Below are 26,259 nucleotides of genomic sequence, written 5' to 3'. Positions count from 1 at the left end.
TATTGTTGATAAACTTGAACTCAAAACTTCGAAGCAGGCATACCAAAACGTTTGTTATAAGAGGGAGCACTGAGGAGAGGCTTTAAGGGAGCAGCTTAGCCCATTCACAATGAAACTACTGATGTGTGTCTAGATTTATAAATTCTAGTTCTAGGCGTCCATTCATTTACTCAACAGATTATTATACACGCCAGAACCAAGGTAGGAAAGCAGGGCCTGTAATAGAACCCTGCTAATTTTCTGCAGCCATTAAGGTCCCCTAAATCATAAGAACACAATTCTCAAACCCACTGCCCCAGAAAGTCCATACCCTGCATTCAGTCATGTCCCAAAATGACACGCCTGATGTACCATACTTGAGGCTACGATAAGGCTGGTACTCAGCACCTTCCCAGGTCCCTCAAAATACGCTCATTGCCTTCTACCTGTCCCAGGACAGCAGCCCAGATTCTTACAGCAGGCTTGCTGACCCATTAAAACTGAAGAGAATTTCATCAAAATCTTAAAATTTTGTACAAAGGCTGTTATCAAGAAAATGAAAAGACAACCCACAGAATGGGAGAGAATATTTGCAAATCGTATATCTGACAAGGATCTAGTATACAGAATATATAAAGAATGCTAACGATTCAACAATAAAAAGACAACCCAACTTAAAAACAGGCAAATAATTTAAATAAAAATTTCTCCAAAGAAGATATTCAAATGACCACTAAGCATAAGAAAAAGGCTCAGTATTAGTACTCATAAGAAAATGCAAATCAAAATCACAATGAGACACTAGTACATCATACCTACTAGAATGGCAAAACTAAAAAAAAAAAAGATAATTACAGTGTTGGTGAGGATGTGGGGAAATTGGAACACCTGTATATTGCTGGTGGGAATATAAAATGGTGCAACCATTAGGAAAACAATTTGGTAGTTCTTCAAAAAGTTAACTATCATTAAACCATATGACCTAGCAATTCCACTGCTAGGTGTATAGAACCAGGGGAAATACTTTTTTACACAAATGTTCAAAGTGGCACTATTCGTAACAGCCAAAAAGTGGAAACAATCCAAATGTCCATCAACTGAAGGGATAAACGAAATGTGAAACAGCCATACAATGGGATATTATTTAGCCGTAAAAAGTACTGAAGCACTGAGAAGTGCTACAACACGGATGAGCCTGGTAAACATAATGCTGATTAAAAGAAGCCAGATACAAAAAGTCACAGATTCCACATGTTATATATGAAATACCCAAAACAGGCAAATCCACAAAGATGGAAAGTACATTGGCAGTTGCTGGGGCCTCAGAGGTGGGGAAACGGGGAGTGACTGCTAATATGTATGGAGGTGACGAATTAGGGGTACGGTTGCACAGCTCTGTTAATCTATTAAAAACCAAAGGATTGTATAAAACTCTTAGAGGAAAACACAGGCCAAACACTCTCTGACATAAACGACAGCAACATCTTCTCAGATCTACCTCTTAGAGTAATGGCAGTAAAAACAAAAATAAATAAATGAGATCTAATTAAACTGAAAAGTTTCTGCACAGCAAAGGAAACCCTAAACAAAATGAAAAGACAACCCACAGAAAGGGAGAAAATCTTTGCAAATGAATCGACTGACAAGGGATTAATCTCCAAAATTTATAAACACCTTCTGCAGCTCCATACCAAAAAAACAAACAACCCCATCAAAAAATGGGCAGAAGATCTAAACAGACAATTCTCCAAAGGAAACATACAGATGGTCAAAAAACACATGAAAAGATGTTCAACATCACTCATTGTCAGAGAAATGCAAATCAAAACCACTATGAGGTACCACCTTACACCAGCCAGAATGGCCATCATCCATAAGTCTACAAACAATAAGTGCTGGAGAGGGTGTGGAGAAAAAGGAACCCTATATTACACTGTTGGTGGGATTGTAAATTGGTGCAGCCACTGTGGAAAACAGTATGGAGATGCCTCAGAAAACTCAAAATAGAACTACCATTTGATCCAGCAATCCCACTCCTGGGCATCTAATCCAGAGAAAACCACGACTCGCAAAGACACATGTACTCCAGTGTTCATTGCAGCACTATTTGCAACAGCCAAGACATGGAAACAACCTAAATGTCCATCGACAGAGGAGTGGATCCAGAAGATGTGGTACATATACACAATGGAATATTACTTAGCCATTAAAAGGAAAGAAATACTGGCATTTTTAGCAACATGGACAGACCTAGAAATTATCATGCTGAGTGAAGTCAACCATACAATGAGAAAACATCAAATGCTTTCACTGTCATGTGGAATCTGAAAAGAGGACAGAATGAAATTCTTTGCAGAACAGATACTGACTCACAGACTTTGAAAAACTTACGGTTTCCAAAGGAGACAGTTTGGGGGGTGGGTGGATGTGCTGGGGTTATGGGATGGAAATCCTATAAAATTGGGTTGTGATAATCATTGTACAACTATAAATGTAATAAATTCATTGAGTAATAAAAATAAATAAAATAAAAGAGGAAAAAAACCCCACTGAATTGGACACATTAAAAGGGTATTATTTAATGCGAATTTTTCTAAATTGAAATAAAATGAAGACAAATGACATAAAATACAATACTAAAACAGGTCCTGACTGTAAGAGAAGCCCTCTAAGGGACAAAGAAGTGAAAAATCCAAGATCAGAGTAATCTCTCAGGCTACACAAAACTATTTTCCAAACAGGTGAAAGCGAGGGGTTCTAATTAAAAGTGATTCTGTGTGATGAGTCTGCCCTATGGGAAACGAGGATGGGATTAAAAACTTACCTGTAGGAACAAATAAGGTATGTCCCTGCTTCACCACACATTTGTAGCATTTGTCAACCTTATCTCCAAAAAACACTTCACTCTGGGTCACCGATGAACTCCAAGATTCATAGAGTGCCAAATTGTCATCTGTTGGCTTAATCAAATAAAAAATCTTCTCGCCCTGGGAGAAAACAATCACACAATTTTTGAAAAAGTAAATGCCATTCTTAGCATGGCCTATATTGATGCAATTTCCCAATACAATGATCTAAATTATATTAGATAATCATCAGATTTTTTTTTAGGCTCAAAAAGATGTTATTTCACATACCTAATCAATAGCTATTATCCTTAATAAGCATTTTCCCAAGAGCTAAAGCTCCCCCTCCCGAATATGACAAGGGGTCAATACAGCAGCAATGGAGAAACAGTTGCAAGAGAGGAAGGGAAAGAATCACAAGCATCCTACTGGCCTTTCTTTCAAGGTATAGAAGTAAATGCATGTTAATAGGCCCCAGGTTTCCGGGTCTCATCTTTGCGAACTTTGGCCTTCCTCCTAAGACCTATATATAATTATTTTTAAAGACCTATAAATAAACTTCTTTTAATGAATTAACCCTTTGCTTTCTCATGGAGAAAAGGCAGAGGCGCTCAAGGGCATGGCATCAAATATAGTCCAGAGCACTGCTGATGCACAGGCACTTGATAGAGACAAAGACGTGGCTCCAGATTAGCACTGTCCAAAAGAACTTCCCGTGATGATAGAAATGTTTTCGATCTGAGCTACTCAGTATAGTAATTATAAGCCCTATGCAGTTACTGAGCACTTGAAATTTAACCGATGGGAATAAGGAAGCTGAATTTTAAATTATATTTAATTACTTAAATTTAGCCACACGTGGCTAGTGGCTACTGCATGGAACAGCGCAGTTCTAGCTAAAGCAAGGTAAATATAAGCTGCCGAGGAGAATGAGTATTTTTACAGGCATTCCTGATTTATTCAACTACATGTCTTAGCCTGATCTTAAGGGTCAGAAGCAATTATTACTGTAATTTTGCTCTTTCTCAGATATTTGATTTTTTTTTTTTTGGTCTTTTTTTTTTTTGTCAGACCTGCAATATGCAGAACTTTCTGGGGCCAGGGATTGAACCCATGCTAAAGCGGTAAAAAAAAAAAAAAAAAAAAAGCCATAGCAGTGACAACGTGAGATCCTTAACCCACTGAGCCATCAGGGAACTCTTCAGGTATTTGATTCTTAACTGACAATTCAATAGCGGGGAGAAGAAATGAAAAGAGACAAACGGCTAAAAGAGATTAACTCACAAGAAGGGGCAAAAAAGAGGAATCTATAAATTCAGAATTCATGGCTCCTCCATTACTTAATATTTTTTAAAAAATAATACTTCTTTAAGCACTCAAAATGATATATTCTACTGGAAAAGTACAAAAAACTTCTCTTTACAAACGTCCTTTATGGCAAATGAATGTACCTGTAGAAAAATAAGACTCTGTGCTTTTGTGAATAAGAGAACAAATACCCCAAGCTTACCCAGAGGACATGGTACCAGACTGAAGTCCCACCAAAGTCAATGTGGAAATCTGTGTAGCTGTCTTGAACTCCCATTAAGCAGTATTTCTGAACAAATGGCTTAGGAAAGACTGAATCATCTGGCCAATAATTTTCCACCCAGGAAAGTTTTCTGGCTATATCAGGAACCTCCACCAATTCAGACATCCTTTAAAAAAACAAACACACATATACACACACGCCCACGTCATGCAAATTAAAACTTCTTAAAATTGCATCTCCATCTCAACACAAACTGGAACTCAAGGCTCACCACAATACTTAAAGTTTGGGCGTGCCAAAGCAAAATTGACAACATAGCTTTATCACTGGACCACACAAGTATGTTTCTTACTAAAATAAATTCATGATTTAACTTCATTTAGCTAACACTCAGAAGGCTTAACCAAAACGTCCAGAACTACTCACTTTGTATCTGAAAATTCAAGGCTGATCACATTTAACACTTTTGGTCTGTTAGGATTCATGAAGTATTTAACATAATTGTGAAGTGTCATTTTGCTGTCTGCCTGCCTTGCCACATCAATGACATCTATCACTTTGTCACCACCTGCAGAGAAAAATTACAGTCTTATTATTGGGCTAAGAGCTTCATCAATAAATGCCCTAAACACAAATATTTTAAAGACCATATTCACTTGGTATGATAATTACACCATCTCTAAAAGTATATAACCTAGACAAAGATTCCTCCTATAGCCTTACTTTTTAAGTCCAACTAGAACTTTTGAACAAGGGACGGTTTTTGAAGGAAAAGAATAAAGCAATAAAGAGAGTGCTGCATAATCAACACGGAGCATAATACATATGTTTACAAAGGTTTCTATATACCAATGGCTTATTGTGCAGCTCACGACAAAAATGCATTATATTGGTAGGTGGAAACTATACCACATGCTCGGGGTCTTAATTCATGCACAGAATGAAGACACTGATTTTTCCCTTTCACTTCTTTAACATCTAAGATTTTAAGTCCATCGTTTTGAAAAACCAGTCACTGGGTAATCAGTAAACAAATTAACCAGGACAGTTTCTATTTGCCTGGTAGTGTCTTTGCACGTTCTGCTTCAAGAAAAAAATGAGTGGTTAGGAAGCAAAAATCAGCTCTTATTAGTATTTGTGAAAAGAGATCTGAATTGAGATTAATTTATAATTTTCCTATAAAACCATGAGTTATTGCTTGCACACCAATGCATCACCCTAAAAAGCATACTCAGTTTTATAGGGTCCTATAGAATAATGTGAAATTCAAAACATGGCAATACAAATGAGCGCCATTTTCTTACTTTAATGTAACTTTATATAAGTTAAGAAAGTATTGCCAAGTAGACTTTATTTTATATTTAGGAGGCAAAACAATTCTGTTAACTGAAGCACTTCTCAGTACTACAAAGTTAGCTATTAAGTAGTTTGAACATTTTTCCTACAGTTATGTTACACCGGCCATTTAGCTTGCAGTGCTATCTCTGCAAACAGGTTTAGGTGAAATCTCAGCTTCATCCTCTAATTTATCAAGTAACTCAAAACTAGCTGCATGTGAAGTCACAGCAATTTAATTGGACTTCTTCAGTGAAACAATTATCAATGTCAACCAATGGATCAATAAAGGGGCAAGTTATCAGGCATTTCATGCTCAGGACAAAATGTACTATAAAGAATACATAGTTTGATTTAAGACAGATTAGAGATTTAATGCTCAAATAATCGCTACTGCTGACAAGGAATGAGATCCTTCATAGTCAGCTTTATCTCTAAATATCCTGATAAGAATGAAAGAAGCAACTGAAAATGTCAATGATACTGCAAAAGATAAAGGGTTTTCCATCGTGTTTCTTATGCCTTTCTGGACCTCAATGTAACAAATTAAGTCCAGCCATCACTAAATGGAAATATCACCAAGTTATTAACATAAAAACTGGTTTGAAAATGAGCTCCTCTTTTTTCATGGCCTTTCTCTAGGCAGCAGGAGGTCACTAAAGCAGGATCCAGAAATCTTGCACCTGCATGCTGCTACAGAGGCTGAGGACCAATCCAATTTTCCAAGCTTCTTCCCCATATCTGTTAGCTACCTCTCAGGAATAATTGTTCCTAAGCAGGTATCAGGAAATTTGATGACAACAACAAAAAAGCAACAGGATGAGGCTGAGTAACCTAAAATATGCAAAATGTTTCTGTTTTCCTGAATGCAGGTCTGATGAGAAAAAATAGTTTTCAACATAAGTGATAATGACTTTCACTTTTCCTGACCCAGAAACTGAACTAAATTAACATTCCTTCATCCAACTTTTAATATTTTTGGGATAATATCAATTTTACTTTTACCATATTTTCCCAAGTAATTAAAGGAATCAAGTTCGTACCTACATAACGTTCCACATCCATAACAGAAAAAGTAGGTGGAGGGAGCCTGAGTCCTAGATCATCTAATTTGGGGACCATAATAGGGACTTCAAATCCATGTTTCTCCAGGTATCTTTGTGTCAGCTGGCTGCCATGCATCTTTACAATGATTTCATCGGCACTAAGGAAAGCAGAGTCAAATGTCATCTTTGTTGATAAGTCAAAAAAATAATTTGGCAATGGGTTAATTCACATACTATATTATTAACCATATCAGTGATTCTCAGCTAGGGACTGAACCTGTGCCTTAGCAGTGACCTGAGCCACAGTGCCAATGCCAGGTCCTTAATCTGCTGAGCCACAAGGAAACTCCCTAATTCTCCTCTTTATAACAAATGTTTTACAAAGTCCCTTTTAGTATACTAAAGTAAAAGTCATAAATAATTACTTCAATACATATAATTGGAAATATATATATATTATATAAAATACCTTAAATATAACAAGATGAAAAACAAATTAGTTTATAGCAAAATGTGTATTTCAATACACGAATGTTCAGGTAAACAAGACTAGAAAAGATAATAGAATAATAGGATGCTTACAATTAGTTGTAACAATCTTGTAAAAAGTAACAAAATTAGAAGCCACCCAACACAAGCTGTGTAGGAATCCCGAAGAGCAAAAGGGAGGGGGTATTTTAGAATAAAAGCCAGTTAGGATAAGTAAAACACAGGACAGATTCTATCTGGCTGTGAGATCCTACACAAATACTTATTAGACCCTACAGTCTCCTGAGACAGGACAATTCATGCTATCTCTGCACACTGGAGGATGACTAGCATCCATGGTCCCTATCCACTGAGAAAATGTCCAAATACCCCAACTGAGAACTCCTGATCTGAATGATCTGTTGCAACCAATATTTAGTAAGTTTTATAAGTAGTCACCTTAAGCCACTAAAGAGTTGTTCAATCTCCAACTGCCCCCTCTGATGACTAGCACATTATAGGTATTACATTTAAGTGTGGTTTGTCTCTTTTCACTTTCCCTATCTAACCATAAATCAAAGATCTCTTTAAATGGGGATGTTCTAGGAGTTTCTGTCGTGGCTTAGTGGGTAAAGAACCCGACTAGTACCCATGAGGATGCGGGTTCAATCCCTGGCCTCCCTTCATGGGTTAAAGAACCAGCATTGCCACAAGCTGCAGCATAGGTCACAGATGCAGCTTGGATTTAGCATGGCTGTGGCGCAGGCCGGCAGCTGTAGCCCCAATTCAACCCCTATGGAACTTCCATAGGCTGCAGGTGCAGCCCTAAAAGAGAAAAAAACAAATGGAGATGCTCTTGATTTTATTTTCCAAATGCTCAGAGGACACAGCCACTCTACATGCAAAGTTAAGCACAACACTTGCATCATAGGTTAAAACACAACAGTTTCCATTTATACAATCAGATCTTAACTGCCCCGATGTCATCTGCAGCCTAGGTGTCAAGGGGAAGACAGGAGAAACTGGGTGTCTGAATCACTAAGCTCAGATCATCCCACTTTCTCACTAAAAGAAGGTCAGTTTGAGGCCTAAAAAAAAACTGAGACAGACTTTTCTTGGATAGTCTTGAAAGTAGAGGGCTTCCATTGCCTTTATCTAACTGAATTCTGTGCTGCCGTTTTTGTTGTTGTCATTGGCTTTTTTGGCCGAATCTGTAGCATATCCAGGCCAGGGATGGAATCCAAGCTGCATCCTCGACCTATGCCACAGCTCCAGCAATGCTGGGTCCTTAACCCACTGTCCCAGGCTGGGGATCAAACTTGCAAGGCTGGAATTCCCATCATGGTGCAGTGGAAACAAATCCAACTAGGAACCATGAAGTTAAGGGTTCGATCACTGGCCTCGCTAGTAGGTTAAGGATCTGGTGTTGTTGTGAGCTGCAGTGTAGGCTGCAGAAGCAGGTCGGATCCTGAGTTGCTGTGGCTCTGACGTAGGCTGGCAACTACAGCTCCAATTGGACGCCTAGCCTGGGAACCTCCATATGCCACAGGTGCGGCCCTAAAAAGACAAAAAGAAAAGACAAAACAAACAAGCAAAAAATAAAAAAAACGTGCATCGCCACAGAGACAAGCCAGGTCATTAACCCACTGCACCACAGCAGGAACTCCTGTGCTGCCTTTTATTTTCCCCATAAGCATCCGTAAGTGTTCCTTCTTCAGCAATCTGTGAGAATCTAACAACTCCTTAAACACCAATCTAAAGGAGATCATCTATCACTTGTGCCCCTTCGCCTTAAAGGTTTGTTGCTTTACTTCCCCTCTGATCAGAAATACATAGGCACAGGTGCTTAAAAATACAAGTACTTCATTACACACAAGAGAAAAAAATTGGACACAAACTAAATATAAACCATAGTGGGATGGTTAAGTAAATTATGGTGTGTGTGTGTATATATATATACACTCTTGCACACTACACAGCAGTTAAAGAGTGAGGCAAATTTGTGTCTACATATAGAAGGATATTTATTAAATATAACAGTAAAAAAAAAAGGCAAGTTGCACAACATATGGCAATATAACCCCATTTTATTTTTAAAAAATTAGGTATATATACATCTATTTACCTATATACATAAATGTTTAAAAGTCATCATTTATGTGAAAAAGAGTCTCAAAAGACTTTAAGTCTTAAAACAGGGGACAGAGAAGCGAACCCATTCACTTTTTTTGTTTGTTTGTTTTTTTAGGGCCGCACCCGTGGCATATGGAGGTTTCCAGGCTAGGGGCTGAATTGGAGCTGTAGCCGCTGGCCTACACCACAGCCACAGCAACACCAGAACCTTAACCCACTGAGCGAGGCCAGGGATCGAACATACATCCTCATGGATACTAGTCGGGTTCATTGACCATTGCGCCACTACAGGGACTCCCATTCACTTTCTTTTATACACTTCTGTGTTTATCACATTAAAGATGTATCATTTAGTTACTGTAGCTCTACCATGGTTTTAAATGATGTGGAGGTTTATGGAGTTAAAACCAAAGACCTTTAATTAATGGTTAAGTACAGTATGGACATTTGTGACCATCTCTCCATCACCTGCTTTCATTTGTGTTTAGTACTTTGGCCAAGAAGCCACAGGAATCACGTGGCCAGGATTTTTAATACTCTTTTTCTTTTTTTCTTTTTTTTTTTGTCCTTTTAGGGCTGTACCTGCAGCATATGGAAGTTCCCAGGCTAGAGGTCAAATTGGAGCTACGGTTGCCGGCCTACACCACAGTCACAGCAACATGAGATCCAAGCCACGTCTGCAACCTACACCACAGCTCGTGGCAACGCCAGATCCTTAACCCACTGAGCAAGGGCAGAGATCAAACCCACAACCTCATGGATACTAGTCAGGTTCGTTACCACTGAGCCAGGACGGGGATTCCTAACACTTTTCTTTTGGGTTACAAACCTGTGTTTAAAAAATGAAAGCTATGTCTCCTATTCCTGAAAGATTCACATTCACAGGTCAATACTAAATTGTTTCTATGGTTTTAGGGAACTCACAACTCTCTCTGAAGCCGTCCCTTAGACCCTGGCTGAAAACTCCAAAGCAAACAATGAAAACAATTACTTCTCTAATGATTTTGTAGAGAATATTTGAGGATAGGGTCTTTAATATCATGAAAATCAGGTGGAAAACTACTGGGCTTCATGTATATTTATACACATATTTTTTCCTCTCAGTACGTGAGGGAGTCAACAATAGCTGCTGACCATTTACGTTTCTGTTTAAGGGAGGGGGCTAGCCAGGAATCCTGAAGACTGTGAAGAAATAGCAGGGTTTTACAGTTACAGGATCCGAAATAATTCCGTAATGGGCTGCATATGATATTGTGATTGAAATTTAAATTGTGCTTCCCCTTTTTAACAAGCCTGGATATGATCTCGTGTAAAAAGCCTATTAAGCATTATCACTTTAAATAGATGTCAGGCAGTGAGTAGGAAATGATCTAAATTAGCATAGTTAAATGCTGTATAATGCTTTTGATGCTCTTCAAGCCACAGATAACTCAAATACTTTCCATTATCTTTTTAAAAAAAATCAAAAAAGCCCAGTCCTGCTGCCCCCAGAGGCTAAGTAACAATTTCGGGTACTCCTGGCAGACATAGGGTGGAGACAGATAGGAAAACAACATAATGAGAAAACAGGAGTAGGTGGGATGAAGATGGAAAAGCAGCAGCAGCTGCATCACGTAAGGAACAAAGTACGAGAATAACTGCCTTAGATTAGTGTGCTTGAAACTTTTTGGACTGGGGCCCGCAGTTATGAAATACATTTTTACACAGCGACCCAGCACACATACATGTAACAGAAGTTCCATGCAACTATGCTTGCTTACGCCTATTAACTTCATTGTACCAATATTTTCTATTCTATTTCATTTTCGACAAGTAAAAAGCTGATGGAGAACAATAATGGCTTGCAAACCAAAGCTTGAAAACACTGCTTTAGATAACGCCATTTCAATAGGCAACATTCTTAAATGTCGTTGGTCATAAGAGGGTTCCATACCTTGGGAAGACTCGAGAACGTAATTCCTTCACGAAAGTTCTAGTTCCAGCCTGCACGGGTTTGGAACCATCATCAACCTCCGTGTAGTCGTGCCTGTGCCAGTTCCTCCTCTTTTTCACTGGATTTTTAGATTAAAAAAAGAAAACCATTTTGTAACTGGTGATACTATGTACTTTCTAATCACTGGTCTTTATAATCAGAAATAACAACTGTCAAGTATAATAATAACATTTTCAATATATTTCTAAGGCTAAAGAAGTAAAATTTATGAAAAACTGCAATTATAGGCAATTAACTGTGGGTTTTTAAAAGTCTATTTTTTTATTTCGAATTATTTTAAAACTAAGTCAAGAATTCAAAATAGCAGATTGAGCCTTTTATAACATCCACATTTATACATACTAAAACTATCACAATTATTTAAAATCATGATTTTCACAAGAACATTAAGTACAATATGATTTTTATGCACCATCCAAATTATCTTCTCGGGGCAGTGCCTTTGATCCCACATCGGAAATCTATTTTAATAGCACAGTTCCCTTCTCGTTTATGTCAAGGTGTATTCCCAAAATAAGTATGGTTACACTGACACAAAGAATAGCAGGCGAAGAGTTCCCGTTGTGGAACAGTGGAAATGAATCCGACCAGTATCCATGAGGCTACGGGTTCAATCCCTGGCCTCGCTCAGTGGGTTAAGGAGCGTTGCTGTGAGCTGTGATGGAGGCTTAAGACACAGCTCGGGTCTGGCATTGCCGTGGCTGTGGTGTAGGCCGGCAGCTACAGCTCTGATTCAACCCCTAGGCTGGGAACTCCCATATGCCCCAGGTATGGCCCTAAAAAGCAAAAACAAACAAACAAACAAAAATTGCAGATGACTGCAGCATAATGGAAGCACAACAAGTAAGATGACAGTAAATAACTGACAGTTCCATGCTAAGATCCTGTGACTCTATGTAGCCCTGGGAGGCTACAATCTTGAATACACACAGAAACCGAAATCAGGAGACTTGGCTTTGACTCCTTGTTTAGCTATGACTTACTCTGAGACCTTGGGCAAAAGACTTAACATGTCTGGGTCCCATCTCCTCAATGCAGAAATGAAGAAGATGGGCGCTGTTTTACAGAATGTGTTGAAGAACCTTAATGAAAGGGAAGATGGAGAAGAGGCGGAGATGGGAGCTCTGGACCTCACTCCTCTTTCTACCAGGGTGGCATCACCTACACATCTTTGTGTGCAGTATCAATGTAAGATTTCAGTTTTACTCCTCTTTTAAGTTTGAAAATCACCTTTAAGCCTAAACCCCCCATGATTCTGGTCAATGTATCAAAAAGTAAGATGGAGAGCAACATGGATAGACAGTTTCATAGACAGATATGAGTTAAAGTAACTTAAAGTGTTAATAGTGGAATCTAGGTGGTGGCTTTAGAGGTACTTGCTGCAAAATTCTTTCAAATTTTCCTATATGTTTTCCTGCATATATAATAAAACCTTGGTGAGCAGACAACTCTAAGTCTAAATTATTTCCTTTGCCTTACAAAGATCATAATAAAAAAAAATAATGCTGAATTCTCATGGATAAGGGGAAGTCACACTAAATCATCAATAGTGGTGGAAATCAGGCTTATTCATATCAAAAAGTCTAAAGCAAAATTCCCAAGTAATTTATGGCAGTCAGAGCCTCAATATGGAAGAGCAAGTCCCATTTTTTAAACCTCATGGAAAAAACTGACAATCATTAAGCAATCTTCCTAGAAAATACCATTAAGATGTCCTTTGTGTGCTATTCTTTTCTTACTTAAAATTAGTTCTAAAATTCAAGGGTGCAGTTCCCTTAGTGGTGCAGTGGGTTAAGGACCCAGTGTTGTCACTGCTGTGGCTCATGTAGAAGCTATGGCACAGGTTCCAATCCCTGGCTCCAGAACTTCTGCTTGCTGTGGGTGTGGCCCCCCCCAAAAAATTCAAGAGTATTTCATCTCAAGTTTTTTTCCTATATATATATGGGCAACCAATAAGCTGCCAATTACTCTTCCTTGCTATCAAACGTGCTAACTTGCAGGATGTTAGGAGAAAACTACAGCTGTCCTGATGGGCCAGCAGACTCATTAACATGTAACATCAACCACTGCAAGAGCTGACTGAATTTCTTAGAAGGAGGCCACTGAAAGAGTACTTTAACAGTGGTCAGAGGGCAAGGAGAGAAAATTTTGAGTCTGGATTGCATGTGCCTGAGGAGCACTGAGAATATGTGTTTAAGTATTAGGCTAGGCTGGCTGGTGTTTTGCCTTTTTTTTTTTTTTTTTTTTTTTGAGGGGGGGCTGTTTTTTTCATACTGGCCCTCGAGTGGACTTCTTACTAGTCGGGTTCGTAATCCACTGAGCCACACTAGGAACTCCTCAAATGGAGTTCTAAATTCCCATTAAGGGGGTAAAGTCAAAAATTCACCAAATTGATGAATATTACACTGTCTCAATGGTATCTGTAGTAAGGACTCCTGGGGAACTCTGAAAGAAACAGGAAACCCTTGATGGCAAGCAAGAAAGGCCTAAGAGCAGAGAGAAGGGGACCAAAAGGGATACCCAAATTAGGGATGAGGGTGAGCCTTAAGATAAAACAGATTTCTGGAATGGATCTTGGGCATTTTCCTCATGGGTACTTAGTGTAGGAATTTTACCCAGAAGACATCCGATGACTGATCTTATGTTATCCAAGGAGGAGAAGCACATGAAGGGGCAGGTAAGAGTCAAGCTTCTCTCTGAAGCATTGTTATTCAAAGTACAGGTCATGATCCATTATGGATTGTGAAATCAATTTAGTGAGCATAACGAGCTTTTAAAAAAATTAAATCAAATTTAAAAAAAAGAAAATAGAGTGCCTCACATGCAGTAGTGTTTTAAAAACTACATTATTCTGCCTCGCAGTAACCCATTTAACATTTCATAGAGATTAAATTCAAATTATTTCATTTGGGGGTTATTTAAATTCTAAATTGAAACTTACATTTTAGTTCTGTTTCCTTTCTTGATATAACAACCCAGATTATTTATTTCCTCCAAGAATTATACTTGGTCAGTAATTACTTCAAGTTATATACTACATACTTCAGTGCTACACAAAATAAGACACTTTAAAAACATTTATGACATGAATTAGTCAATTACGCATGTAACAGTTCTACCAATTTGCTAACCTCAAATTTTATAGTGTTAACCAACAAAAAAGATAATCTGTATTTTACGAAGAAATATTGTAATGCATTCATATACCTTAAACTATTAAATCTTTAAATTATTGTTAAATTATTAAATTTTTAAATTTTTTATTTTATAGTGGAGTATAGTTGATTTACAATGTTGTGTTACTTTCAGATGTAAAACAAAGTGTTTCGGTTATACATATACATATATCCATTCTTTTCCAGATTCTTTCCCATCTAGGTTATTAAAGAATACTGCGTAGAGTTCCCTGTGCTATATAGTAGGTCCTTGCTGATTAACTATTTTATATATAGTAGTGTGTTCATGTTAATTCCAAACTCCTAATTTATTCCTCCCTTTCCCCTTCAGTTACCATAATTTTGTTTTCTAAGTCTATGAGTCTGTTTCTGTTTCATAAATTAGTTCATTAATACCATTCTTTAAAATTCCACATAAGTGACGTTATATGATACTTGTTTCTCACTTACTTCACTTAGTGTTATAATCTCTTTAGTTTGAACACAAATATGCCAAAATGCAGTCTAAATTTTTAAGAAAAGAAAGTTATAATATAATCCAAAGCCTTTAAAATCTTTACTCTCACATACAATGACTATGAATATTCCAATCTATTCTTCTGAAGTATCTGTCAGAGGCTAAGGATAAATATCTCTTTATGGGTGTTGCTGGTTTGCTCCAGAGGATGCGTGAGCTTCCGTGCCCATGCCCTTGGCCCTCAGGAAGAAGAGTGCAGGCAGACACTTGGTCTGACCTCTGTCTTCCTGGGGACAGAGACCGTCCTACAGGGAAGTTGTTTCAGTCAGAGGACAGCTGGGTAGAACTGTAGGTCATACTCAACATTATGACCACGTCTGGATGACAAAAGTAGTACTCTAGCATACCAACGCCCTAGTTTTCTTCTAAAAGTATAATATGCACTAAAGTCTTATCCTGTACACTGTTCCAAATAATACTGAAATATTTTTGCTTCTTCTTCCAGCCTCACTGAGCTATAACTGACATACAGCACTGCACAAATTTAAGTTGTAGCGCATAATGATTTGCCTTACATATGTCATGAAATGATTACCATAAATTTAGAGAACATACATCATCTCATTATGAAATAAACAGGAAAAACATTTTTTTTCCTGTAATGAGAACGCTTAAGATCCACTTTCTTAACAGCTTTCACAGAGAACATGTATCATGCTGTACATCCCTAGTATTTATCTTATAACTGAAAATTTGTACCTTTTGACTACCTTCATCAAATCCCCTCCACCTCCCGCCTCTAGTAACCACAAATTTATTCTTTTTCTATGAATTTATTTGTCTTTGAAGCATAACTGACCATAATACTATGTTAGTTCCTACTATATAACATAGTGATTTAATATTTTTACACATTTTGAAATGATCACTACAATAGGTCTAGTTACCATTCTTTTTCGTTTTGCTTTTTTTAGGGCCTCACCCATGGCACATGGAAGTTCCCAGACTAGGGGTCTAATTGGGGCTGCAGCTGCCAGCCTATGCCACAGCCACAGTAACGCCAGATCCAAGCCACATCTGCAACTTACACCACAGCTCACAGCAATGCCGGATCCTTACTCCACTGAGAAAGGTCAGGGATCGAACCTGTGTCCTCACGGATACTAGTCAGGTTCATTACCACTGCACCACCAAGGGAACTCAACCATTCTTTAAAATATATGTGTGTGTGTGTGTATAAAGCAATAACGACAGCTGAAATCAGTTTCCAGAATCAGAAAAATTTTACCTTATTGCACTTCTCAAATTGAAGGCTTTGAAAACATGTATTTGAGTTTGGGGGTTTTGCACACTGACAATTAAGAATGACAGTATTTTTTTCACTTAATGTTTTGATTTGTTAAATAAGTTATTTAACAATTCAAACAAAAACTGTACTCTCAATATCTGCAGAAAAATCTTCCTTATAGTTCTTGGTGGGTATAATATAACTAGTCAGAGTCTCATTAAAATATTGTCATGTACACATTAATTTCTAAACTTCAATTTCTATTTAAGCTCTTAGTACTTACTCAATGAGGAACCATGTAGAACTGCACAGTTGGGACAGTGATACAGGTCAATGTCAACAGCATGATGTTCTTCTACTCCAACACAGCTAAGAAAAAGAAAAATAAAAACAATACGTAAATAAGTGGAAAATCTTAACTATAATAGATCAGTTAGAATTTAAATGAAAAATGTACCACAACCTCATCAACAAATTTTGTAGAGTACAGAAACATAAGAATACATTTTATCCTTCCCTACATACTTGCTGAATAATTGTGTGTCGCATAACCTACCCAAATACATGGGAAGTGACTGACTAGGATAGACACATGCTGGACCACTAAGCAAGCTTTGGTAAATTTAAGAAAACTGAAACCAAAATCATATCAAGCACCTCAGTATGACCACAACATTATGAGGATAGACATCAACTACAAGAAAAAAAATGCAAAAATCACAAACATGTGGACGCTAAACAATATGCTAGTAAACAACCAAGGGATCACTGAAGAAATCAAAGAGAAAATCAAAAACTACCTAGAGACAAATGAAAATGAAACACATCAACCCAAAAACCTATGGGATGCAGAAAAAGTAGTTCGAGGAGGGAAGTTTATAGCAATATAAGCTTGGCTCAGGAAACAAGAAAAACCTCAAATAACCAACTTAATCTTACACCTAAAGCAACTACAGAAAGAAGAACAAACAAAACCCAAATTTAGGAGAAGGAAAGAAATCACAAAGATCAAAGCAGAAATGAATGAACCAGAGACTGAGAAAACAAGAGAAAAGATCAGTGAAACTAAAAGCTGGTTCTTTGAAAAGATAAACAAAATTGATAAACTGTAACCCAGACTCACCAAGAAAAAAGGGAGAGGGCCCAAATCAGTAAAATTAGAAATGAAAAAGAAGTTACAACCGATACCACACAAATACAAAGGATCATAAGAGACTATGAGAAGCGACTATATGCCAATAAAATGGACAACCTAGAAGAAATGGACAAATTCTTAGAAAGGTACAATCTTCCAAGACTGAGCCAGGAAGAAAGAGAAAATAAGAACAAGCCAATTATAAGAACTAAAACTGAACCTGCGATGTAAAAACTCCCAACAAACAAAAGCCCAGAACCAGATGGCTTCAGAGGCAAATTCAACCAAACATTTAGAGAAGAGGTAACACCTACCTTTTTTTTTTTTTTTTTTTTTTTTAGGGCCACACCCACAGCATATGGAGATTCCCAGGCTAGGGGTCATATCAGAGCTGTAGCTGCTGGCCTACGCCACAGCCACACAGCAATGCCAGATGCGAGTTGCATCTTCTACCCACACCACAGTTCCGGATCCTTAACCCACCGAGCAAGGCCAGGGACTGAACCTGCCTCCCCATGGATGGATTCGTTTTCTGAGCTGTGATGGGAATTCCAACACCTATCTTTCTAAAACTATTACAAAAAACGGCAAAGGAAGGAACACTTTCAAACTTATTCTCTGAGGTCACTATCAGCCTGATACCAAAATGAGACAAAGATGCCACCAAAAATAAAAGTACAGGCCAATACCACTGATGAACACAGACGCAAAAATCCTCCACAAAATGCTAACAAACTAAATCCAGTAATATATTTAAAGAATCCTACACCAAATCAAGTGGGATTTACCCCAGGAATGCAAGGATTTTTCAATCAAAACGAAAAGACAACCTATAAAATGGGAGAAAATATTCGCAAATGATGCAACTGACAAGGATTAATCTCCAAAATATATAAATAGCTCAAACAGCTCAATATTAAAAAAGTAATAACCCAATCCAAATATGAGCAGAAGACCTAAACACACATTTCTCCAAAGAACACATACAGATGGCTAACAGGTACATGAAAAAATGCTCAACATCACTCATTATTAGAGAAATGAAAATCAAAACTACAATGAAGTATCACCTCACTCTGGTTAGAATGGTCATCATCAAAAAATCTGCAAATAATAAATGCTGGACAGAGTGTAGAGAAAAACGAACCCTCCTACACTAGTGGTTGGAATGTAAATTAGTGCAGCCATTATGGAGATTAAAATGGAGCTTCTTTAAAAAACTAAAAATAGGAGGTCCCGTTGTGTCTCAGCAGTAATAAACCTGACTTGCATCCACGAGGTCTTGGGTTCGATCCCTGGCCCTCAGTGGGTTGCTCTGAGCTGTGGTGTGGGTCACAGACGAGGCTCAGTTCTAGCGTTGCCATGGCTGTGGCGTAGGCCAACAACTGCAGCTCTGATTCGACCCCTAGCCTGGGAGCTTCCATATGGCGCCGCTGCACATACCTTAGAGAAACTCATGCACAGGTGCACAAGGACACTATATGGAAAAGGTAACAGAATCATTATTTCTAATGGTCTATCAACAGTAAAATGCATAAACTACAGTATATTCTCACAACGGAATTCTATATGACAATAAAAATGAAAGATCTATAGACTCGTGCAGTAACTAAATTAATTCCATGAATGTCAATACTATGTTTTTAAAAATCTAACGTATACTCTTATTCTACATCTACATGAAGTTCAAAACAATGCAGAGCTGCAGTACAGTGTTAAGGGTAAACTACAAGAAGAGCAAGGAAGAGATGGATCCTAACAGTAGGTTTCCTCCAGGGAGTCGTGATCTGGAACGGACTGGCCAGGAGGTGTCCTGGGATCCCAGGTGGTTGTTATTACAAGAGGATATGTTTTATAATTATTCATTAAATTATACATTTATGTCTCAGACACTTGTTTTATTTCACGACTAAAATACTTAAGGATAAAATCCTATCTACAATCATATTAAAAAGATGAAGCAAAAAAAAAAAACCTTGTAATGTATTAATTTGCATTACTAACAATCTAAACAAAATATCAAAAACAATGAATCTTAGAAATTTGTGGCGAGCCCAAAACAAACCTAATCTCAACTGAGGATTCCAGTACAATGATTTCCATAAGATTTGAGAGTCTGAGTAGTTTTTCAATTAAGACGAAAAAAAGTCTAAACCAGTTGTCAAAATTAACATAATACCTCCAACTGAATATTCAATCCATGTAATGAATCAAGTTCTTGCAATTTCTCTTTGAGTAGAACAGAAATTTCCTTGGTTTTATTTGTCCAATTTAGATATTCTTCATTTATTTCCACACAAAGAAAAGATGAATACATTAACTGGGGTTTTTTGGTTTGGGGTGTTTTTTTTCTTTTTAGGGTCGCATCCATGGGCACATGGAAGTTCCCAGGCTAGGGGTCAAATCAGAGCCTACCAGCCTACGCCACAGCCACACAATGCCAAATCCGAGCTGCGTCTGCAATGCACACCACAGCTCACAGCAACACAAGATCCTTAAGACACTGAGTGAGGCCAGGGATGGAACCTGAGTCCTCACGGATGCTAGTCAGATTTGTTTCTGCTGAGCCACAACGAAACTCCTTAACTGTTTTAAAAGGCATTTTTTAACTGAAAAACCATTTCCAACCCAATTAAATAATCCCTGTGCAAAAATGTCTACATATTTATGTCTAACACAATGGCTCCATGTTTTTTTTATAAGATACCTAAAAGGTTTATGAAACCCTAAGAAAAGATGAAGCACCATTGGGCAGAGGCTTCACATTTCCTAATTCCTACAAAGCTACATAAATCAAGATAGTGTGATATTGAGATATAGATCAATGGAATAGAATTGTGAGTCCAGAAATAAACCCTCATCATTTAAGATCAGGTGATTTTCAACAAGGGTGCCACAATTATCCAATGGGGAAAAGAACAGTCTTTTGAACAAATGGTACTGAGACAAATACATGCAAAAGAATGCAGATGGACCCCAACCACACAGCATATACAAACATTAACTCAAATGGATCATATACCTAAATGTAAGAACTAAAATTATAAAATTCCCCAAATAAAGCATAGGAGTAAATAAATCTTCATGGCCTTAAATGAAAAAATGGTTTCTCGGAGTTCCCATTGTGGTCAGCAGTAACGAACCTGACTAGTATTAATGAGGACGTGGGTTCAATTCCTGGCTTTGCTCAATGGGTTAAGGGTCCGGCATTGCCGTGAGCTATGGTGTAGGTCACAGATGCGACTGGGATCTGGTGTTGCTGTGGCTGTGGCTGGCAGCTGCAGCTCCAATTCAACCCCTAGCCTAGGACCTTTCACATGCCGTGGGTGCAGCCCTGAAAAAAAAAAAAAAAAAAAGACAAAAAAAAAATGGTTTCTTAGATCTAGCACTAAAAACATGAGGGACCAAAGAAAAGGAGATAAATGGATGTCACATTGCAACACAAAAGCTTCTGTTTTCTCACCTTAGTTTGGTATGAGATAATCAGCTAAGTTTGGAACGTGGTAGAGAGGTGTGAGGAAACAAAGTACAAAATAACTGACCTGAAGCACGAGAGACCAAGAAACAGTGACCTTGCTGGGGCAGTGCTGAGACTCCACCTGAGGTCTGTGAGAATGGATTCTAAGTGAAACCATCTCTACACAGCTGGGTGACTGCTTTTCATTTTCTCAGCAATGTTCAACCATGTGATGCAGTGGAGGAGGTTGGGTCTGTCCAGAGTTGGGGTTTTGTAGGCAAAGACTAGAAAGGGAACTGAAGCTATTCATAAGGGAGACAATATAATGATGAACCATGAAATCTGAACTGGAAAAAAGGGGCATGAAGATAGAAAAGGGCAGTGAGAAATGGTGAGATGATCTGAGGGGTTTTGATGAGTGCCTAGCACTGACTCAGTGGAAGGTTGTGACAAGTGACCTGTAAGGGGCAGAGACTATGCTCAAAGAGTAGACTGTTTAGAATTTGAGGTTTCTGGCGTAGCATAGCCTATTACAGTGAGAAGGTACAAGCATAATAACAGCAGGTGGCTAAAATGGAGCCAAAAAAGGGGGGGTGTCACTGGAGATAAATGAGAAGATGTGTGAGAGGTACCTCTACATTCAGTGAAACAGAATTCAAAGCCAAATTTCCCTGTTTTTGAAAGTGAGGTTCAATAGGGGTCAGTAACAGAACAAAAACTCAAGGCCACAGAAGCCAATTTGACGTCTTGTCATACCTGGAATATGGCCCCCTTCATTATTCTTAAAAAGTGATGGTTATGCCAAAAGAATTGAGAAAAAAATCCTATGTTGTAGAAAACCTAAACCAATCTATACCATAAACTTATCTTAAATATCTAAGATACATATATAAGGGTGATTCCCATAAAGCTTAGGGGGGAAAGAGACGACAAGGACATTCCAATTAATTAAGACACTGGCAATCTTCGCTAATGACCCTCAAAGACCCATGGTTCCTCTCTCTTCTACTCTTCACTTCCATACTCACCATACATACCCTCTTTTATGAAAATGTCAGTGATATCTTCAGGTTTTGGCCAATTCTAATCAACTGAAAAAGCATTTAGAGCTTAAGTGTATTAAAAATTTCAGAACTGAATAGAATTTAATGTGGTAAATTAGTAAAAACAATACATCTGATAAATTAGTAAATCTGAAGAACAATCTCATAAAATACAATTTTAAAAAATCAAATCAAATTTTTTAAATTTGAAAAATCATAAAAATTAGGAGTTCCTGTCTTGGCTCAGTGGAAATGAATCTGACTAGCATCCATGAGGTTGCAGGTTCGATTTGTGGCCTCGCTCAGTGGGTTAAGGATCCGGCGTTGCCATGAGCTGTGGTGTAGGTCGCAGACGTGGCTCAGATCCCACTGTGGCTGTGGTGTGGGCCGGCAGCTATAGCTCCGATTCAATCCTTAGCCTGGGAACCTCCGTATGCCGCGGGTGCAGTCCTAAGAAGACAAACAAACAAACAACAACAGCAAAAACACACAAAAATGAAATGTCCCTAAACCAGGTTATTTCAGATCTTTGGAGGGCATTGAAAGGAACTATTACATACATTTCAGTTTCTCTCTCTGGAGGAATAGCTTCTCCCACCCTTCACCACCCATTAAAAGAATTCTAAAGTCATTGGAGCTTTAACGAACGCAGTAGCACACATAAAATGTGGAATTCTGAAAGCAAATTTTCTAAGAATAAACTTCAATCCTCCTTTTGTCTCTCATTCCCTTTATTTCTCTTATAAACTGAAAGCAAATTTTCTAAGAATAAACTTCAATCCTCCTTTTGTCTCTCATTCCCTTTATTTCTCTTATAAAAACTATCCTTCATAAACAAATTGCTCCACTTTTTTCTAAGGCAAAATGTTCAATGTTTATTAGACCATTGTAAGTGGGGGGGAGGTGTTTTCCTATGGGGTGAGGATCTGACCTTTGCTGAATAGCTTCCATCTATAGAAGAACAGCCTCACTGCCATTTGGTGAGTGGGACAGTGACAACTTTAGCACTTTCTATTGTCTTAATCTTCTGAAATTGTTGCTTAGCTGGCATTTTTTTTGACACTTGACAAGAAGAGAATCAAATTAATGACTAACCAGAATTCCCCAGGATCTGCCAAACATTCTCTTTTTTTCTCCTGAATAACACTCCCATTTATATGCTCTCCTCTGGGTGTCAGAAGAGTGGGTGGCCAAATTCTTTAAGGTCTTCCTGCCAGTGGACTTCATTAGATATTCCTCTTGTTCCAAATGCTCTCCCCATTCCTCACCAAGCAGTCTTACATTACCTTGTCTTTAAAACTCAACTCAAACTCCTCCTCCTTGGTGTCACTTCACTGGGTCACCACAAAGTCCTGCCACATTTTATTGGCATACACTGCCCTTCATTTCTCATGTTGACATTTTATACACTCGCTTTCCTAAGTTGAACTCAAGACTTCCCTCAGTACCAAATACAGTGCCCTCTCAATACAATGATTCCAGCAAATCTCTGTTGGCTCTTAACTGTGCTGAAAACTTGTTTGAATCCTGCTATATTGTGGTAAAGTTACAATCAGCTTTAAAAAAAAAAAAAAAATGCTGTTCAGCTTGAATTTTTTAAGAAGTTGGTACAGAAACTAAAGGAAACAGTAAAAAAGGGAAAGATCTTTCAATGTTTGAATTAGTACATTTTTCATCTTTCCTTATATGGTAGAAGATGTAGTAAGGAAATCCATTCATTTCAATTTTTGCTTCAGTGCAAGGTTTCACCTGTGTTTCAAAAGTTTGCTTTTTAACCCGAGGGTGATTCTTACAACGTCTTGCTAGAGGACTGAGTCATTCATGGTGCAACTCCCAACGCCTCACACTAACATCATCAAGGGGGCTGGGGAGTGGCCTTTGAGATGAGTTACCACCAGGAATACAGAGGACAGTTCAAATTGCTTTTCGACTTCCTTTCATTTCATAACTCTGGGGTCAGTTGAGGCCTCGGGTCAGCAATAAGCCAGGCAAGGCCTCCTCAGTCCAATTCCATGCAACCAGAAAAACTGGCGTCAACTGGCTTCAATGGGATGTATAGATTTTGAAATTAGAAAGGCTTGGTTTGACTCTAACTCCACTAGTTTTGACTTTGAGCAAGTTTCTTAATCCCTCTGAGCAGGAGTTCCCATAGGATTAAATAAGATAATGTATATAAATACGTAAAAAGCATGTGGCATAGCATACACTAAGCAGTGCTACAGTAAATATATTAAGTAATTAACAGGAACCATTAAGATTGCTATGTTTCTATTCAGTACCAGTCACAACAGCTCTGGGCTTATTACCTATAAAGTTTGAGCCCAAGCAGAAAACTTGGCTTTATCTTAGGCTTAATATTTTTTTCTTCAATGATGTCTCTTCAGAGTATATATTAGACATTCATATGTCCATTCTTTGAGGGAAAAAGAGAATTTGTTTACAATTTTTAATTACTGTGTGATGGCTGAGTTCTCTGGAGTCAGTCTGCCTATGTTAGAATCCTGGGCTACTCCCCTAAGTAGCTGTGTAAATTTGGGTAACTTTGTTTTTTGTCTCATGTGTAAAGACGGAGATAGTAACAGTATCTCCTTCAAAGAGTTAAGAAAATTAACTAAGTTAATAAACATACAGTGCTTAGAATGAAACTACAGAACACTGGTTTTGCTGGTCCAAAAACTTTACTTTGCTAACCAGTACCGGCTTAATAGGATGACACTCCTACTAAGTACTACAATGACAGTAAGTATTTTCACTTCTAAATTATATTTTATGCAGTGTTCAAACCCTAAGACACAGTATAATCAGATATCAGCTAAAGCAAAAATTTATAATTTGTACATATGAAATGCTTTCATTAAAAACCAAACTGGTAATTTACAATCGAGTCTGTGATGCAGAAAAACTCAACTTCTTTTATTTTCTTGCTGACATATAAAACTGTTTTCATAAAATTAAGTGCCTCTCTTTACAAGCTGAGTATGGCATTTATCAACGTTTGTGAAGATTTTATTTTTGACACATTAAAGCTATTTATTGGCATGTTTTGTGCTTAACTATAATCAACAAGGATTTTGAATGAATTGCACACTCTGAACCAAATTCCTTCAAGTTCATAATAATATCAAAAAACTAGACACTTTTCCTACCTCTAACAGCTGGCTCATGCTTCCAACTGTCCTAGGGGTTCCTGAGCTATTTTCAACCAGCTGACTAAGAACATCTATGGTAATAAGGGTGAAGGAGGAAGACAATATAAGAAAGAACTGAACAAAGAACATGGGAGAAAAATAAGAGGGGCTGAAAAACCAATAGATGAGCTCACTGATACAAAATGCACCCCTTAAAAAGCTGAAAATCCTGTTGACAAGCTTCTAATAAAATCTGTTCCAAGATGAATGTGTGAAATACATACATCATATATAATTGACATGCTGATACATTACACTATTTGCTTCTAGAGTGCAGAAAACATGCTTGTTCTGCTGGGCACTGTCTGACTGACACCTGAGTACACCGGGGAGGCAACATAAATGGTAAATGGATTGAAGGATCTTTATAAATAAGCATAAAAAAAAACCTGTTATCTTGGGAAAGCAATAATTTCTACCAGAATATTTAAAGAAAGGAAAGGTGTTTTAAATTTCTGAAATCTCCAAAAAGCTGACTCCATGTGCTTTTCACCATCCTGTCGTCATTCCTCTAGCCACTCAATCTCTCAAGCTAATACTCTTACTCCTTTCTAGCAATCTACTTGCTGCCTGTCCAGCTGTATAAGGAATGTCTATAGAGACCAAGGAAAGCTATAATGCCCAGTGGGTCTGCTGTTTCATGGAGATAGACTATACTTCTATTTATAGCCAGTGAAACATCAAATAAATGCTATTCAAAAATGAGTATCATGTGAGAATGTAACAAGAACTTTGCAAATCATCTTGGAGGAGAAAAACTTGCCATGATGATACAAGATAAACAGTAACAATTACATAAAGGTTTGCTTGGCAATGTTCTTTTTTCTTTTTCTTCCTTTTCTTTTCTTTATACGGCTGCACCTGTGGCATATGGAAGTCCGCAGGCTAGAGGTCGAATTGGAGCTGCCTCTAAGGCCTATGCCACAAGCTACACCAAAGTCAGATGCAAGCCGCATCTGCAAACTATGCCACAGCTTGTGGCAATGCCAGATCCTTAACCCACTAAGCAAGGCTAGGAATCAAACCTGCAACCTCACAGAGATTACGTCAGGTTCTTAATCCACAGAGCCACAAGAGGAACTCGATTGGCAATGTTCCTAAATTCACAAAGGAATTAAAAACTATACTATCAGTGTGTACATTACTGCCTTCATGTATTTCTGACTGATAAATTCTACCTAGTA

At 37.9% G+C, this 26,259-nt stretch overlaps 1 protein-coding gene across 1 annotated transcript in view; it reads right to left on the bottom strand.

Annotated features, from left to right (window-relative positions):
- KDM7A (lysine demethylase 7A) overlaps positions 1–26,259 on the bottom strand; it is an 83,171-nt gene that overhangs the window by 33,715 nt on the left and 23,197 nt on the right. The window contains exons 2-7 of the mRNA XM_003134614.5: positions 16,536–16,621; positions 11,272–11,389; positions 6,735–6,895; positions 4,783–4,924; positions 4,336–4,522; positions 2,804–2,966 (exon numbers count right to left, since the gene is read on the bottom strand). Coding sequence (XP_003134662.1) covers positions 2,804–2,966; positions 4,336–4,522; positions 4,783–4,924; positions 6,735–6,895; positions 11,272–11,389; positions 16,536–16,621 — 857 coding nt within the window. The remainder of the gene's footprint in view (positions 1–2,803; positions 2,967–4,335; positions 4,523–4,782; positions 4,925–6,734; positions 6,896–11,271; positions 11,390–16,535; positions 16,622–26,259) is intronic.

This window comes from Sus scrofa, chromosome 18 (assembly GCF_054392235.1).
Source record: "Sus scrofa isolate SSC_HxYL_T2T_F1_AM1 chromosome 18, Sscrofa_HxYL_maternal_Yorkshire_Landrace_v2.0, whole genome shotgun sequence".
NCBI lineage: Eukaryota > Metazoa > Chordata > Mammalia > Artiodactyla > Suidae > Sus > Sus scrofa.
The sequence above is the reverse complement of the archived record's forward strand: the minus strand, read 5'-3'. Positions and strand labels throughout refer to the sequence as shown.